Source organism: Canis lupus, chromosome 22 (assembly GCF_003254725.2).
Source record: "Canis lupus dingo isolate Sandy chromosome 22, ASM325472v2, whole genome shotgun sequence".
Taxonomy (NCBI): Eukaryota; Metazoa; Chordata; class Mammalia; order Carnivora; family Canidae; genus Canis; species Canis lupus.
This window is the reverse complement of record NC_064264.1, coordinates 9,330,007-9,345,705: the sequence shown is the minus strand read 5'-3', so window position 1 is coordinate 9,345,705 and position 15,699 is coordinate 9,330,007. Positions and strand designations below refer to the sequence as shown.

Below are 15,699 nucleotides of genomic sequence, written 5' to 3'. Positions count from 1 at the left end.
GTTAAGAAATAAGACATTACCAGCTCTTTGAGGAAGATGCGGTCGCAGCTAGAGCGGAGCTCAGGGTGCCCCACCCCTGCTCCTGACTCACCGCTGTTCGCTGAGGAACAAGTCGGTCAGGAAGCCACGCCGCAGCCATGGCATTTAAAGACACTGGGAAGACACCCGTAGAACCAGAGGTGGCGATTCACCGAATTAGAATTACTCTAACCAGCCGCAACGTCAAATCTTTGGAAAAGGTGTGTGCTGACTTGATCAGAGGTGCAAAGGAAAAGAATCTCAAAGTGAAAGGACCAGTGCGGATGCCTACCAAGACTCTGAAAATCACTACGAGACAGACTCCTTGTGGTGAAGGTTCTAAGATTTGGGATCGTTTTCAGATGAGGATCCACAAGCGACTCATTGATCTGCACAATCCTTCTGAGATTGTTAAGCAGATTACCTCCATCAGTATTGAGCCTGAAGTCGAGGTTGAAGTCACCATCGCAGATGCTTAAATCAACCTTTTTAATAAATTATCTGTTGTTAAAAAAAAAAAAAAAGACATTACCAGCATCCCCGAGGCAACCCCCCCTTCCACATCCTCCTAATCACTATTGACCCCTAACACAAAAATCAAATGCTTTTAAAGATAGTTTCTTGGGCACCTGGGTGGCTCAGTCAGTTGAGCATTGCTCGGAGCAGTTGAGCCTGCTTCTCCCTCTCCCTCTGCCTGCCACTACCCATTTGTGCTCTCTCTCTCTGCCAAATAAAATCTTTAAAAAAAAAGTAGTTTCTTTTAGATTTTTTGACTGTAGCAGTTTGTTGATGTTAGATTCTTTGACTAAATTTCAAAGTCAATTAAAAATATCTAAATTTATTTCTAAATAAAATTTGTTGAGTCACCTGGGTGGCTCAAGTGGTTGAGCATCTGCCTTTGGCTCAGGTTGTGCCCCGGGGTCCTGGGATCGAGTCCCACATCAGGTTTCCTATAGGGAGCCTGCTTCTCCCTCTGCCTGTGTCTCTGCCTCTCTCTGTCTCTCATGAATAAACATAATCTTTAAAAAAGGAAAAATAAAGTTTATTATTCTTTGGTACTCTAAAGGTGCTGTGCATCTGAAGTAATAAACTTAGGCTTTTTTTTTTTTTTTACAAGAACCCTGATTTATCATTGGCTTATAAGTTGATTCTTAACATTTTTCTACTAACAGTTAAAAGATGTCAAGTGTATCTTCCTAGTTTGGGAGACTAATTGGTGTATCTGAATGAAGCAGGATTACAAATTCAACAGAAACTCATGTGTAACAACTGAGAGTACTCATTGAATAACAGATATCCTAGATCTTTGCTGCTCCAAGTGTTGTTTGTGAGTCAGAATCACCACCATCATCTGGAAGCTTGTGGCAATGAACTGGATTGTGGAAATGCAGAACAACAGGCCCCAGGCCTTCTGAATTAAAGTCTACATCATGGGATCTTCCCATATATATGTTTATCTGTACATATACAGAGGTTTGAGAAAAAACACCACCCAAGATTTTTATAGGTTCATAGTTCCAACTTTTGATTTTTTTCCCCTCCAAATAACACATGTGCTTCAAGGAAAAGCCAGAGCTGGAGAATGAGGGAAGGGCAAAGACCTTCGTGGTGGGAGGAAGGTCTGGACTTCTTTTCCGGAAGGTGGAGCCTCCCTTTGTTTGCAGAAGCACTTTTCTTTTTGTCCTCATTCCCTCTTAAGAGTCTGCCTTCCTTGGAATGTACAGAATGTTAATACTGACCATTGAATGAATAGAACAAATCAATGCCCTTTTTCCTTTTACAATTTTTCAGTTCCTTAAATAGATGAATTTTTGCAGATACCATGTTTTGGAGTTTATGTATTTAGTGATGTTTTTCTGAAAAAAATTTTAAAAATGACATGTGATCTCACACTTGACATTGTATAGCAAATTAAACGATCTTCATTTTGCCTTGATTCAGACAGTTTTAATTCACATATCCTTAGACAAATGTTTCTTAACCAGCTTCCTTTGAACTCACCTGCTCTCACATCTTGAGGTGTACTCACTTTAATAAACTTTCCTACTTGCACTGCTCAACCATTGTGAATGGTCTGTCCTTGAATTCTTTCTTGTGATGAGACCAGAAGCCAAGTCAATTTTTTAAGTTTATTTATTTTTTTAAGTAATGTCTACACCCAATGTAGGGCTCAAACTCAGGGTCCCTAGATCAAGAGTTGCATGATCTGCTGACAGAGCCAGCCAGATGCCCCAGGATAAAGGCTTCTATTATATAAAATACTTGACAATAAAAATCAGTTTCTAACGTTTATCCTGAAACTCCCTATTTAATTGAATGTTATTTCAAATTAAATCAGATTCTCCAGAGACATCAATTATTTTAGAGGGCAATGTTTACCCCTGGGGAAATAATAATGCTATTGATCCAAATAGGATTAAATTATCTCTCACCTCAGAGAAAGTGAGAGGAAAAACAAAGGAAAGGTTTCTTTAAAGAATGCCAGCTATTAATGTAGGAAGAACAAGAACATCACCATTTTGTAACTGATTCAGGCAAAGCAAGAATCACTAATTAATGTTAAATCAATGAGATGAAAGGCCACTGGGTGTATTCATGACGTACTTTGGTGTAACAAATTACCCTCAAATTAGCAGCTAAAAACATTAATTTCTGGGGCGCCTGGGTGGCTCAGCCGGTTGAATGGCTTCCTTCAGCTCAGGTCATGAACTCAGAGTCCTGGGGATCCAGCCCTGAGTTAGGCTCCCCTGCTTCCTTCCTTTCCCTCTGCCTGCCAGTGCTCTGTCAAATACATAAGTAAAATCTTAAAAAACAAAACACAAAAAAACCCACATAAAACATTTACTCAATTTCTTTTTTTTTTTAATTTTTATTTATTTATGATAGGCACACAGTGAGAGAGAGAGAGAGAGAGGCAGAGACACAGGCAGAGGGAGAAGCAGGCTCCATGCACCGGAAGCCCGACGTGGGATTCGATCCCGGGTCTCCAGGATCGCGTCCCGGGCCAAAGGCAGGCGCCAAACCGCTGCCCAATTTACTCAATTTCTAAGAGTTAGGTATCCTAGAGTAGCTTAGTGGTATGCCTCTGGCTCAAGGGCTTCTGTGAAATGATAGTTAAGCAGCTGACTAGGACCACTGTCATTTCAAAACACCACTAGGGCTGATGATCTGCTTCGCAGTTCACACACGTGCTAGTTGGCAGACTTCAGTTCCTTGAGAGCTGCTGGAACAAGGGCCTTAGTTCTGTCACAATGTGGGCATTCCACAGAGCTGCTCACATCACCTTGCTTCCACCAGTGTTGTTAGGGTAGGAAGTTAGTTAGGTTTTAACAGGATGCCTGCAGGCCAGCAAAGTGGGAGTTAAGGCCAGCTACGGGGGTGGGGTTGGGGGGTTGGGGGGGTTGGGATTAGAAACCTGGGCAGTACTCCAAAAACAAAGCTACAAGAAGCTGGATCAAACCAGACAGGCCCAAGACAAAGCCCAGAAACCTTGACCAAGTAAGGAGAAAAGGCACAAAAACCTGCTCCCCACAAGGTCCCCTCCCCAAGTAATAAATACTCCACTAGCCTCCTTTGAACTCACCTGCTCTCACATTTTGAGGTGTACTCACTTTAATAAACTTTCCTACTTGCACTGCTCAACCGTTGTGAATGGTCTGGCCTTGAATTCTTTCTTGTGATGAGACCAGGAGCCTCTGGTGACATCTCGGGGACCATGCTGGGTGGAGGCCTTGAGGCCTGGAGGTCTCCACAGTCTACCCAGCAACAGTGTGAGGGGCCAGAAAGAGAGGCAGAGCCGGAGAGACAGAGCCAGACAGCAAGTCTTTTTATAACCTGATATTGGAAGTGACAATCCTACCCCTTCTATCACATTCTATGTATTAGAAGATAGTCAACAAATTCAGTTCCTGTCCAAAGGGACCAAATTACATAGGCGCATAAATGCCAAGAACTAGATTACTGGGGTCATCTGAGAAGCTGCCAGCACTAAGGAGGAATCAAATGCTCATATAATGCCAAAGTATTACCCCACAGATTACATACTGATTATTACGAAGAACATCTAACATAATGGAGCTGTTTGAATTTCCAAACTTAGCATCACTAATAGTGGCACTTCTGACATGATAAACTACAAATTTCACATTACCTAGGAAGTAATCTTGCCAAATGTGTTAACTGAATTGAATTTTATTTTTTTTAAGATTTTATTTATTTTATTTATTTATTTATTCATGAGAGACAGAGAGAGAGAAAGAGAGAGGCAGAGACACAGGCAGAGGGAGAAGTAGGCTCCATGCAGGGAGCCCGACGTGGGACTCGATCCCAGGTCTCCAAAATCACGCCCTGGGCCGAAGGTGGTGCTAAACCACTGAGCCACCAGGGCTGCCCAATTTTTAGATTTAATATTACTTTATAGTACATTGAGGGGGTGCATAAAAGTTACCAATACCTTGAGGAAGCAGCCAGACAAACCTGGATGTAGGTCATTCTATAAAATAACCTTGTGGGACTTTTTTTTTTTTTTTTAAGATTTTATTTGTTCACGGGAGACACACAGAGAGAGAGAGAGAGAGGCAGAGACACAGACAGAGGGAGGAGCAGGCTCCATGCAGGGAGCCTGATGTGGGACTCGATCCCGAGACTCCACGATCACGCCCTGGGACAAAGGCAGGCACCAAACTGCTAAGCCACCCAGGGATCCCCTTATGGGACTCTTCCACACTCTTCGTTGTGTGGAAAAAAAGGTTGGGGGATTAATTCAAACACCAAAGACATACAACCAAATACAATGTGTGAATCTTGGTTGGATCCTGGATTGCACAAAACTAACAAAACAACTAAAAAGACTAAAGAAATTTTAATATGCGATAGATAGTAGATCGTATTGTATAATCATGATTATTGTACAATTCAGTGTAATAATGGAGTTACGATTTTGTAGGCAAATGTCCTTATTCTCAGGCTATGCTGAGATATTTTGGTGTGGTGTTACAAGGTCTGCAACTAACTTTTAAATGGTCGAATAACCATCCTATGTATGTGTATGTGTGCAGAGAGAGCAAAAAACAACTACTGTAGCAAAATGGTAATAGAACTCTAGGGTATATATTGTTCGTTGCTTGCTTTGGTTTGTCTCTATTTCCTTTTTTTCTTTTCAAATTTTTATTTAAATTCTAGTTAGTTAACATAGTAATTTCAGGAGTGGAATTCATTGATTCAATAGAACACCCAGTGCTCATCACAAGCGCCCTCTTTAATCCCCATCCCATATATAGCCCATCACCTACCCATATCCCTCCATCTACCCTCAGTTTGTTCTCTATGATTAAGAATCTCTTATGGCTTGTTTCCCTCTCTCCTTTTTTTCTTTTTCCCCTTCACATATGTTCTTCTATTTTCTTTCTTAAATTCCACATATGGGTAAGCTCATACGGTATCTGTTTTTCTCTGACTGACTTCACTTAGCATAATACTCTCTAGCTTCATCCACATTGTTGTGAATGGCAAGATTTCATTCTTTGTGGTTGCTGAGTAATATTCCATTGTATATATTACTACATCTTCTTTATCCATTCTTTGAACTCTTTCCATAGTTTGGCTATTGTTGATAATGTTGCTATAGACACTGGGGTGCATGTACCCCTTTGAATCTGTATTTCTGTATCTGAAATACCTAGTAGTTCATTGCACTATTTCTTAAAAATTATTTAAAAAACTTTTTCCATGTGCTTGAAAACTTTCAAAATAAAAAACTGAGGGGAAAAAATTCACTTTATGTTTACCTCCTAATTCCATTGGTCTTAAAACTCTACTTTAGCCAGTCTTTCCTTGGTATATAATTTCTCTCTCAGGAGTATCTACAATAAAAAAAACAAACAAACAAACAAACAAAAAAAAAAAACAAAAAAAAGAGGAATATCTACAATAATAACCCCTCTCTTTTTTACTCAAGAAACTTCCTGAGAACAGCTACCAAATATATCCTGTCACTTTGTATTAGAGTTGGTGGTTTCCCTTTTGACTCTGTCACTCAGCTAGAAGCTTTGTGAGGTAAGGACTGGGTTCTGTGTGCATCACTGCACAAAACCAGGCATAGAGAATTAGTCACTTTATACTACATCTGTTGATGCTCATAAATTAAGCCAAAGAAAAATAAGAACTAAAAGCCAAGCAGACAGTTTATTTTAAATATTGGCTTGTAGTTTATAGAATTTGTTTCATTCTCATAGAGCTCAACAGTCTGTAACCTGGAGATGTCAATGTTACTGACTCCTATTTCTCACAACTTTTATGTACTTTTTATTTATAAGTAGCAGTTTAGGGGCACCTGAGTGGCTCAGTCAGTTGAGCATCTCCCTTTGGCTCAGGTCGTGATCCCAGGGTCCTGGAATCGAGCTCTGCATCAGGCTCCCTGCTCCTCGGGGAGCCTGCCTCACCCTCTGCCTCCCTCTCTGTCTCTTATGAATAAAAAAAAAAAAAAAAAAAAGTAGCAGTTTAAAGCCTAATTTTAACATGATTAACAATACTTTTTCTTGAAATAGGGGTTTACAAAGTCTATAAACCTGTATCATATAATCAATTCTCAATACTTTATTTCTCTTTTTAACAATGCACACTTGTTTTCTGCTTGAAGAGTTGGGCTATACTTTACAAGCTCTTAGGTCAAGAATTGTGACTTAATTCATTAAAAAATATATTTGTACGTACTGTGCAATTTTAGCTGTACTTTATGAACAGCTGTTTCGTGATACAGGTCCATTTCATTTGTATAATAATAAATAACAAATCTGCATTTATTTTCCCAATTTTAGGTTTTCATCCAAAAATTCAGTAATGGCTTCTTCATCCGCTGAATGAAGCAGTCTCTGAATTAGCTGATCCAGACACTTCTCCCCACAAAGAAATTCCTGGGAGAAGAGGGATTATAAAAACCTGATTACTAGAAATAAAGGAGAAACAAAGCAAAGAATTAAATGTATATTTACTTTGTTTCTTTACAGTCATTATTTAATAGCAATAATTGGTTACTAAAGTGGTTCTATAATATAATGAACACTTGCAGTTATACTGGCTTCTTATAAAAAGTGTATCCAAACGAGTAAATGGAATTCTATTCTTTCTTTCATTGTTTACATTAGCATTTTGTTTAAAAATCAATCTTTTGGGAGTTGACTCTTTCCAACAACTCTGGAGACAACAAAACAAAGGAGATCTGAATCAACTTGAAATTGACCACTTCTCTCCTTTGCTTGACTTTCCTAACAACAGGGTTCTAGGATCTCAAACTACCTTTGGGATGATGTTTGCTGAATCCCTTCTCTTTCTGTTTCCCAGAAAAGATAAGGCTTTCCTAGTCTTGTCCTGAAAATCCTACCCTTTTCATTCATAACACATTATTTCCCAAGGGCAAAAAAGACTGAAATGCCTCAATCAACGCCCCAGGCACCTTGCTGCCACATTAACACGCACACCTGCTCCTTGCTAACCTCTGCTCCCCAAATCCTCTGGCCCTCCCCAGACCATTTCAGCTCACATTTCTCATACCAACCCTCAAATTTAAATTTTATTTAATCCATAAGTGGCTTTTATTAGTTTTGTTTTTTTCTCAAATTGGAAATACGGCAGTTTTAAAATCTAGAAGCCCTGTGTGACGAAGAAAATATTTATGCCAAAACATTTAGGGGACAAGCGTCTTGAGGTCTGCAACTTGCTTTCAAATGGCTCACCAGCAACATAGGAGGCAGAAGGAAGAGAAGGCAAATATTAACAACTGTTGCATCTAGGTATAGGGTGTATATTGAACCAGTCTTTAAATGTATATACTTGAACATTTCTAAATAAAAAGTTCAGAAAAATACTCTGCTTATGTTTACCTCAAATAAGTCTACTGGGTGAAAAGGTTGTTAGACCTTTCTGTAGTCTTCCCTACAGTTCATCACTAAAATAGTAACTTTATGTACCTTTCCCGTGTTATAGAAATTCTGTGTAACAGAGTTGTTGGGAACAGTGAATTAGTAGTCTTGTATTTTAGAAATGTTCAAAATCTAGACATTGGCTTAATGGAAATATTTCTATGTCAGCATCTGGAACACAGAACATTTGAAGTTTTGATGTAGGAGTGAACTAAATTTTTTTTTGAAAGATTTTATTTCAGAGAGAGAGAGAGAGAGAGAGAGAGAGAGCAGGGAGGAGGGGCAGAGCAAGAGGGAGAAAGAGTCTCAAGCAGACTTTGCACTCAGCATGGAGCCCAAATTGGGGCTTGATACAAGTACCGAGCTTGGATCACGACCCAAGCTGAAACCAAGAGCCAAGCCCTCAACCGACTATACCACCCAACTCCCTGGCATTAACTAATTTTATATTTGGTACTTCTTGAATGGTCTTACAGTTGAATTTTAGGTTAAGTGTATACATTCACTTCTCAAGTTAAATTGTAGGAGAAAAGATGCCTTACTATCTTTGTATTCCACAAAACACCAGCATATATTAAAACATCAATTAACTTTAAAAGTAAAGCAAAAGCCCCATGATGAAGTTTTAAAATTAAAATTTATACCATTTGGAGCATAAGATGGAAATTGCTTATAAAACCAGCATGCCCGGAGCTCAAATTATCATGGTATTGCCAAGGTGATTTCATCATTTGGAAATTATGTTAAAAAGATTATCACTCTTAACTGATAATCTCATCACATTTAGAGTTTGATTGGATTAACCAGAGTTTGATTGGATTAACTAGAGTTTGATTGGATTAGCCAGAGTACAAAGACCAAAGATGAAGGACTTGTGGTTCCTAACCTTCGGAAGCTCATCATCTAGGGACAGAGCTAGGGACCACAATCAGGGCAAGAAATTAAAAAAGAAGCAAGTGAGGGTTGTAACGTTAATTTTAAGAAGAAGGTGGCAACAGGAAATAATTTAGGAAGAAAAAAGTTTGCGTTAGGTCATAAAAAGAGAACAGTATTTCTCCAAATTGAGACAAGCAGAGCATTTCAGTCAAAAGAAATGAGGCTGAAGAAAGGCATGGAAACAAAGCACAGAGCCAGGAGAGGGTGAGGGGAAATTTCCAATGCAGGGCAGGAGACAGGCTGATGTTAAGGAATTTGCACAAGGACTTTGAGAAACAGCATAAAAACGATGTATTACAGGTAGTCTGTGCCTATGATCTAGATGAGTATAAATAAAAATAAAATCACCTACAAGATAACTCATACTAAGAATACAAGGTGATCTCATAGAACCCAAGGGTAGGAATGGAAAGGCTACTGCCACCACCCTGGGAATGAAGCTGGCCACAGGAATAGATGGAGGCCGGGATTACTCTCGTCAAGATTCTTTCCATCCGGTTCTATTTTTGCTCCTTTCAATATCAGCTTCATCTCTTACTGAACATTGCTTTCACCTCATGGTTTGGAAATGTGGCTTCTAACCTCTTGTAAATTTTACACATGTCAGTTTTAGCCGACAGAATGGCCCTCTTTGTCTCCAGCTTAAAAACGCAAGGAAGGAACTCATTGGCGGGGGCTTGTTCGGATTTCCTCCCCCAAACAAACCAATTATTGTCTTGGGTCAGGATCATGATGCTGTCAGAGCAGAGCAGCTTCATCAAGAACTATATAAATGGAGTAGGGAGAAATTCAGGCTCTAAGATAAAGGATCAGGGCTGAGCTGAGCTGAGTCCCCCAAACAGACAGCCACTTTTTTTCCTCTCCACTCCTTCCATTCTCTTCTATGGTTGTTGCCCACCCCCGGGGTTAAGGCCCTTATTGCTTTTCCTGCCTTATCTACAGCTATTCTGTCCCTAAGTTATTCAATCCTACTCGTCTCTTTCCTGTCCTTCATACAGATTTTAATGTTGTACTACATTTTTTCCATGACATTTCCAAACGTTCTCCTTTCACTAATATGGGATGGTATTTTTCCTTCCCAGTAGGCTGGTTAATCATTACGAGAGCACACAAATATAATTTCCCTTATTATTTCTGAGTCTGGCATGCTAGTTTAGTTATTATAACATGTTAGCCAAAAGCCAGACATTTTATAACTGTAAGAGCCACTTAACCTGCGTCTGTTTCAAGACTGAATACTAACTGGAGACCCAAGGGCTATTCTAAAAAATATTACCGGCTGTAAGAATGCAGCCGTCTCAGGGAACAGCGTCGCCACTACCAGAAAAACAGCAGAAAGAATATGGTGTAATCAGAACAATATGGCCAAATCTGTTTGGTTATTATGTGTGTTTCCTGAGGAAAGGGAAGTTAGCAAATATTTTCTCTTTTTTGACAAGGCTATTATGTTCCTATTTGAGACAGTCTTAAATTGCTGAGAAGACAGGAGAAGTGGCATAAGATACACAGAAATTTTTAAACATTTGAAAAACACAGACATTTCCTTTGTAAAATTAGGACTTTAATTTTGAGTACAGAATGGGACAAAGTGAAAGAAGCCCTACGTATCAGATGGCATCAAGGAAAAAAAAAATCAAAATCTTGCCTTTTGTACACAGTTCTTTATGAGAACCGGTTCATTTTTCCCCTCAGGGGAAGCAAAAGGCGAATTTTCCTATGCTTCATTATGAACGTATTAACGGCAGTTGTCTGGCCAAATGGGATTTAGTTAAGTTAATGTTCAAACCATGTTGGCAGGGTCTTTCCCCAACAGCATAATTATAACTCCTGAATCTAAAGAACAATCCATCGTGGTAGGCAGACCTCGAAGATGCCCCCTGGTGTACACACCTTGCAGAATTCTCTCCCTTACATGGAGGCAGAAGCTGTGTTATGATGGGATTTCACTCCAGTGATTAGGTGATTAATCAGTTGATGCTGAGTCATTCAAAAGGAATATTATTGGGGTGGGCCTGACCTAAATAGGTGAGCCCTTATAAAGGCCTAAGCCATTCCTGCAAGAGATTCAAAGTGGGAAAGGGCGTATGGTGGGGCTACTTAAAGAACAGCTGTGGGTGGTCTTTAGGACCCGAGAGCAGAGAGCTCAGCTCTGCTGTACCCGGACTTCTAACCTGGAGAAATCGTAAGATAAATATTATTTTAAGCCAGGAAGTTTATGGTAATTTGTTACAGAGCAATAGAAAACTGATATACTGTATACATGTATATTGAATATACCTTAATACACTGTGATTGCAAAGCAAAGAATTTGGAAGTCAAAGAGAACAGTTTCAAATTGCCTCTAAGACCCCATTTCTTACCCACAACCTAATATGAATGTTTGCAAATTTGAGGGTACTGTCTTAAGCCAGTTTAATGATTTTAAATTACCTGTTATGTCTAATACTTTAGACATAACCCCCTAAAATTAGAGTATACTTTCCTGAAAAGCAAAGGTACATAAAGCATATTCAGTTATATTACCTTAATACCACGAACTTCATATGCTATCCTGTGGTCAGTGACTCTATCCTGGGTGAAATTATATGTCCGAATTCTCTCTGACTGGGCTCTTGTTCCTACCTGTGCCATAACAAAAAGGCAATTCATATTTTAACTTTGTAGTTACCTTTATTACAATAGAAGATGTGCTTGTAAATGGCCTTTCTATTATAACAGTTTCAGGTTTTTTTAAAGGATTTTATTTATTAGAGAGAGTGCATGCAAACATCGGCTAGGGGGGACAGAGGGAGATGGAGAAGCAGACACCCTGCAGAGCAGGGAGCCTGACGTGGGGCTTGATTCCGGGACCCTGGGATCATGACCTGAAGCCAAAGGCAGACACTTAACTAACTGAGCCAACCCAGGTGTCCCTTAAAACCTTTAACTTTTAAAACTTCTTCTGATGGTCAGCTATACTTAATTTAGTCTCATATCATTTGCTTGAGGGGTTAAGAAGAAAAGTTACAGGGGTGCCTGGTCAGGTAAGCATCTGCCTTCGGCTCAGGTCATGATCCCAGGGTCCTGGGATGGAGTCCTGTACTGGGCTCTCTGCTCAATGGGGATTCTGCTTCTCCCTACCCCTGTTCATTCATTCTCTCTTTCTCTCTCAGGTAAATAAAATCTTAAAAAAAAAAATTAAAGATTTTAAAGTCTAACCTTGGATATACCAAATCAGGGATTATGGCTTTTTAGAACATTCCCAGGCCATCCTTTCTGCAACCAGTTAGGTATGGGAACTACTAACCCAAAGCATCAAATTAATGCCCAGGCTTTCACCCAAATCAGTTATATCAGACTCTTGGAGGGTGGGGCCTGAAGCATGGACAAAGCTTTGTAGGTGATAAATGGAGCCAAGGTTGAAAACCTGACATAATGCCTTCCTTATAAAAGCTACTGGATATATTAGTAATATATTAGATATATCATATCTAAGCATTAGAAATAGCTACTAAAGGGTTTCACACGGATGGAGAAGCTAATTGGGAGGCATGGAGGTCTTTTCTGGGGCCCAAAACAAGAATTTCTGAAGACACACACACACACACACACGATTTGCACTAGGCCAAATATGAATTACTTATTTTAAAAATTACTACGTGAAACATCTGGTACTGCAATGCCAAATAGCAAGTAAGTCCCAATATCTTTTATCAGGTCAAATGTCACTGAGTTCTTAGTGTTTCTGCTATCACTCATGTGCCAAGAAGCAATGGTTTGTGAATGAGCATTCCTATCTGCATACGTGTATACTGATGCTGTACAACAATCTAGGATTACCACAGAGGATTAGTATTCCATTAATCCTGTCACTTTCAATATTCGGAAGTTAGAATGTGGGTAAAGAAAGCTAGAAGGGAAAAAGTGTGAGATGATCAGGACATCTAGGCCAAAAGGATAATTAATGTTTAAGTTGATATAATTCATTATCCTAAAAGGCCACAAAGTTTTCCAAATTTAGTGTAGCACACCCATCCGCAAACAACACAAAAGCAGTTATTCCACTTTCTCTTCCAATCTCTAAGACCAACTTTACATTTTTTAGAATTTAAAATTCTATAATTTGTTTACTTAAAAACAATGACATTTATTCATTTTGCTTAGCATTTATCTATATATTTGAATAAATAATACTATATATTAATACAGTACAAAATTCAGAAAGTATAAAAGATATCTACAGTGGAAATCTCTCTTCTACCCTTTGTCCCCACATCTAATCAGCAATCACCATTACCAGTTTTTCTGCAGTGCCATTTACTTTTGATCCCAGAGTTTTAACAACAGCATAGGTTCTTCAATTAAAAATCTGCAAATCTGGGGAGCCCGGGTGGCTCAGTGGTTTGGCGCCGCCTTCAGTCCAGGGCGTGATCCTGGAGACCCAGGATCGAGTCCCACATCGGGCTCCCTGCATGGAGCCTGCTTCTCCCTCTGCCTGTGTCTTTCATGAGTAAATAAATAAAATCTTAAAAAAAAAAAAAACCAAACCTGCAAATCTCCTAATTTCCAGAGAGTTATTTTATCTTTTAACCTAACCTCCCCTCAAGACAGTCATGATACAAACACTGGAGGGAAACAATTGGGAAATAAATTCTGAGTTTATGCATACCTGATCTATTTACGTGCAAACCGGCACTCCAAATTGAGCCATAATCTGTCAGCCCATATACAATGAAATTATTGCTTTTTAACAAATAAGCATGTTTCCCTATGCTATAAAATATTCCCATTTGATCCAGAACAAAGACTCCACTTTCTACACAAAATGATGACTTTTTTGCAGAGGCATTATTATTACTTTTTTAATTTTACACAATCTCTACAGTTAACATGGGACCCGAACTCATGAGCCCAAGATCAAGAATCATATGCTCTTCGGACTGAAGCAGCCAGGCACCCCACAGTTCTTTATACTTATTTATTTATACTATATAAATCTTACCTGCAGTTTTCTAGTACTTTGTTGCTGACACTTGTCTTTCTCAATAATCTGTTGGTAGAGTCTAGCTCTCAACACTCGCAAAGCTATTTCTTTATTTTTAATCTGTGATCGTTCTTGTTGGCATTCTACTACAAGCCCTGAAAAATAACAAGGATCAGAGGTCTACTGTAAGCCTACAAAAGCCAAATTAAGACAGAACAGAGATGTCAATTATACCTCAATAAAACTGGAAAAAAAAAAAAAAAGGACAGACCTCAGGAACATTTTAAAGGGGGAAAGGTTAATCAGGAAAAGATCACAAGGGATTACAACAATTTTAGACTTAGCATACTTTAGAAGCTGTATCTATCTTTTTACCATCATGATGGTAAAAGCAGTAGCTTGGCTATTTAGATTCTGATATCTGAGTAAGATATTTCAGAGGAGAAGACTGAAGGCAGTAGCATCTGCAGATGGTTACACATCCTTTCAGTCCCACAGCTCTGCCTCTCCATCCCAGCTCATTCAGACGACAGCCCGCCCTGCAGAGAGTGAACTACTGCCACCCCCATGCAGTGCTGCTCCAGTCTCTGTTTTAGTCAAGGGGCACTCAGCTTTTCCCCGTTAAACCACAAATTCACACAGAGCTGATGTTTTAAGAATGACTTTATACAACCCATGTGTCCATCAACAGATGAATGGATAAAGAAGACATGGTGTGTGTGTGTGTGTGTGTGTGTGTGTGTGTGCGCGCGCGCAGATAGGTATTTATAAATGTATGTATTTAGGAATTAGATTAGTGGAGGGGTAGGCGAACCCTAAGCTTGCCTCACCCCTCAAACACAGCTAGATAAATATCTAATCATCTGAACACCCAAGAAATTGATCTGAGGACTGAGAGCATAAACTGCACATCTACAGGTAGGGAAACGGCCACTTTGTGTTAGGTAGGAGCTGTGGAGAGTTGATCTGGGGGAGAGAAGAGCTGGGAGGTGCTGTGGACAGGAGGGAGCCCCAAACATGGAGGGGGGGGGGAGAGAGAGGGAGAGAGAGGGGGAGAGAGAGAGAGAGACAGAGAGAGAGAGAGAGAGAAGCAACAGGCCAGGGACTGCACACAAAAAACTATTTCCCAAAACCAGTGACTGGGAAAAGGAGAGGGGCTGTCTACAACTAGTTTTTATGAGCAACTGAGTGCAAAGCCAGAAGATTTAGGAGATTGTGCCATCGGTGGGGTTGTGCTTTGTGGTGCTCTGGTGGGAAGGGAGGGTGGAGACCTGGAGGTGGGCAGCGTGGTCTGAGGATCCCCTGGATCCCATGGGGGGACCAGCTCCCCTTCTTGGAGTGCACCTGGGAGTGCTGGCTCGGCCTCTCAGGGGACAGAACTAGCAGCGCTGATGTGGTCCCTGTTCCCTACATGGGAACAGACACCATCTGAGGGCAACAAACCTTTTAGCTGCGCTTTCCCATAAACCACTGTGTGGCTGTGTGACTGACTGCATTTCTGGGACAAAGTGGCACCAGCCACAATGTGGCGAGACCTTCCCCCAGAGGAGCAGCGTGGGTCCCTAAGATGTGGAGTTCTGAAATGCAGCCCAGTGCCTGAGCTCAAACACAGAGGAGCAGGGTGCCCCCTAGCAGGCGGGCAGCTCTGATATAAACAGGGTAAAGGCAGGGATCTGATGGGAGCCGGAGACACAAGAGGGGTGATGGGGTTGTGAGGTGACTGAGGACCTCCAGAAGGGGGCTGGTGGGAACCCCCTGCTCCAGGAGAGCTCCAGGAGAGAGCTGGGCGATGCAATTTTCTCCCCTGCCAGTCAGCTCGGCCTGACTCCGGTGAGCAACACAGCTCCCCCCAGTGGACGCCTACAC

The 15,699-nt window shown here is 40.5% G+C and overlaps 2 protein-coding genes across 8 annotated transcripts in view; one reads left to right on the top strand and one right to left on the bottom strand.

Annotated features, from left to right (window-relative positions):
* The first annotated feature begins 27 nt into the window (after positions 1–27).
* Positions 28–509, top strand: LOC112678826 (40S ribosomal protein S20-like). Its single transcript, XM_025478164.3, has one exon. It carries the CDS (start codon positions 138–140, stop codon positions 495–497), a length of 360 nt encoding a protein of 119 aa, XP_025333949.1. The 5' UTR covers positions 28–137; the 3' UTR covers positions 498–509.
* Positions 510–6,589: 6,080 nt separating this feature from the next.
* Positions 6,590–15,699, bottom strand: part of MTRF1 (mitochondrial translation release factor 1) — a 49,299-nt gene continuing 40,189 nt past the window's right edge. For 5 of the 7 annotated variants that reach the window (XM_025478155.3, XM_025478156.3, XM_025478159.3 and 2 more), the window contains exons 8-10: positions 13,852–13,988; positions 11,394–11,492; positions 6,590–6,929 (exon numbers count right to left, since the gene is read on the bottom strand). In XM_025478155.3, the coding sequence (XP_025333940.1) occupies positions 6,816–6,929; positions 11,394–11,492; positions 13,852–13,988 (350 nt within the window). In that variant the 3' untranslated portion in view covers positions 6,590–6,815. Of the gene's footprint in view, positions 6,962–11,393; positions 11,493–13,851; positions 13,989–15,699 lie in introns of all 7 variants that reach the window. The other 2 variants (XM_049099346.1, XM_049099345.1) reach the window with 2 other exon arrangements.

Bases quoted from the DNA above. Each gene is read 5' to 3' on its own strand.
- LOC112678826 (XM_025478164.3), top strand. From the start codon at position 138: ATGGCATTTAAAGACACTGGGAAGACACCCGTAGAACCAGAGGTGGCG.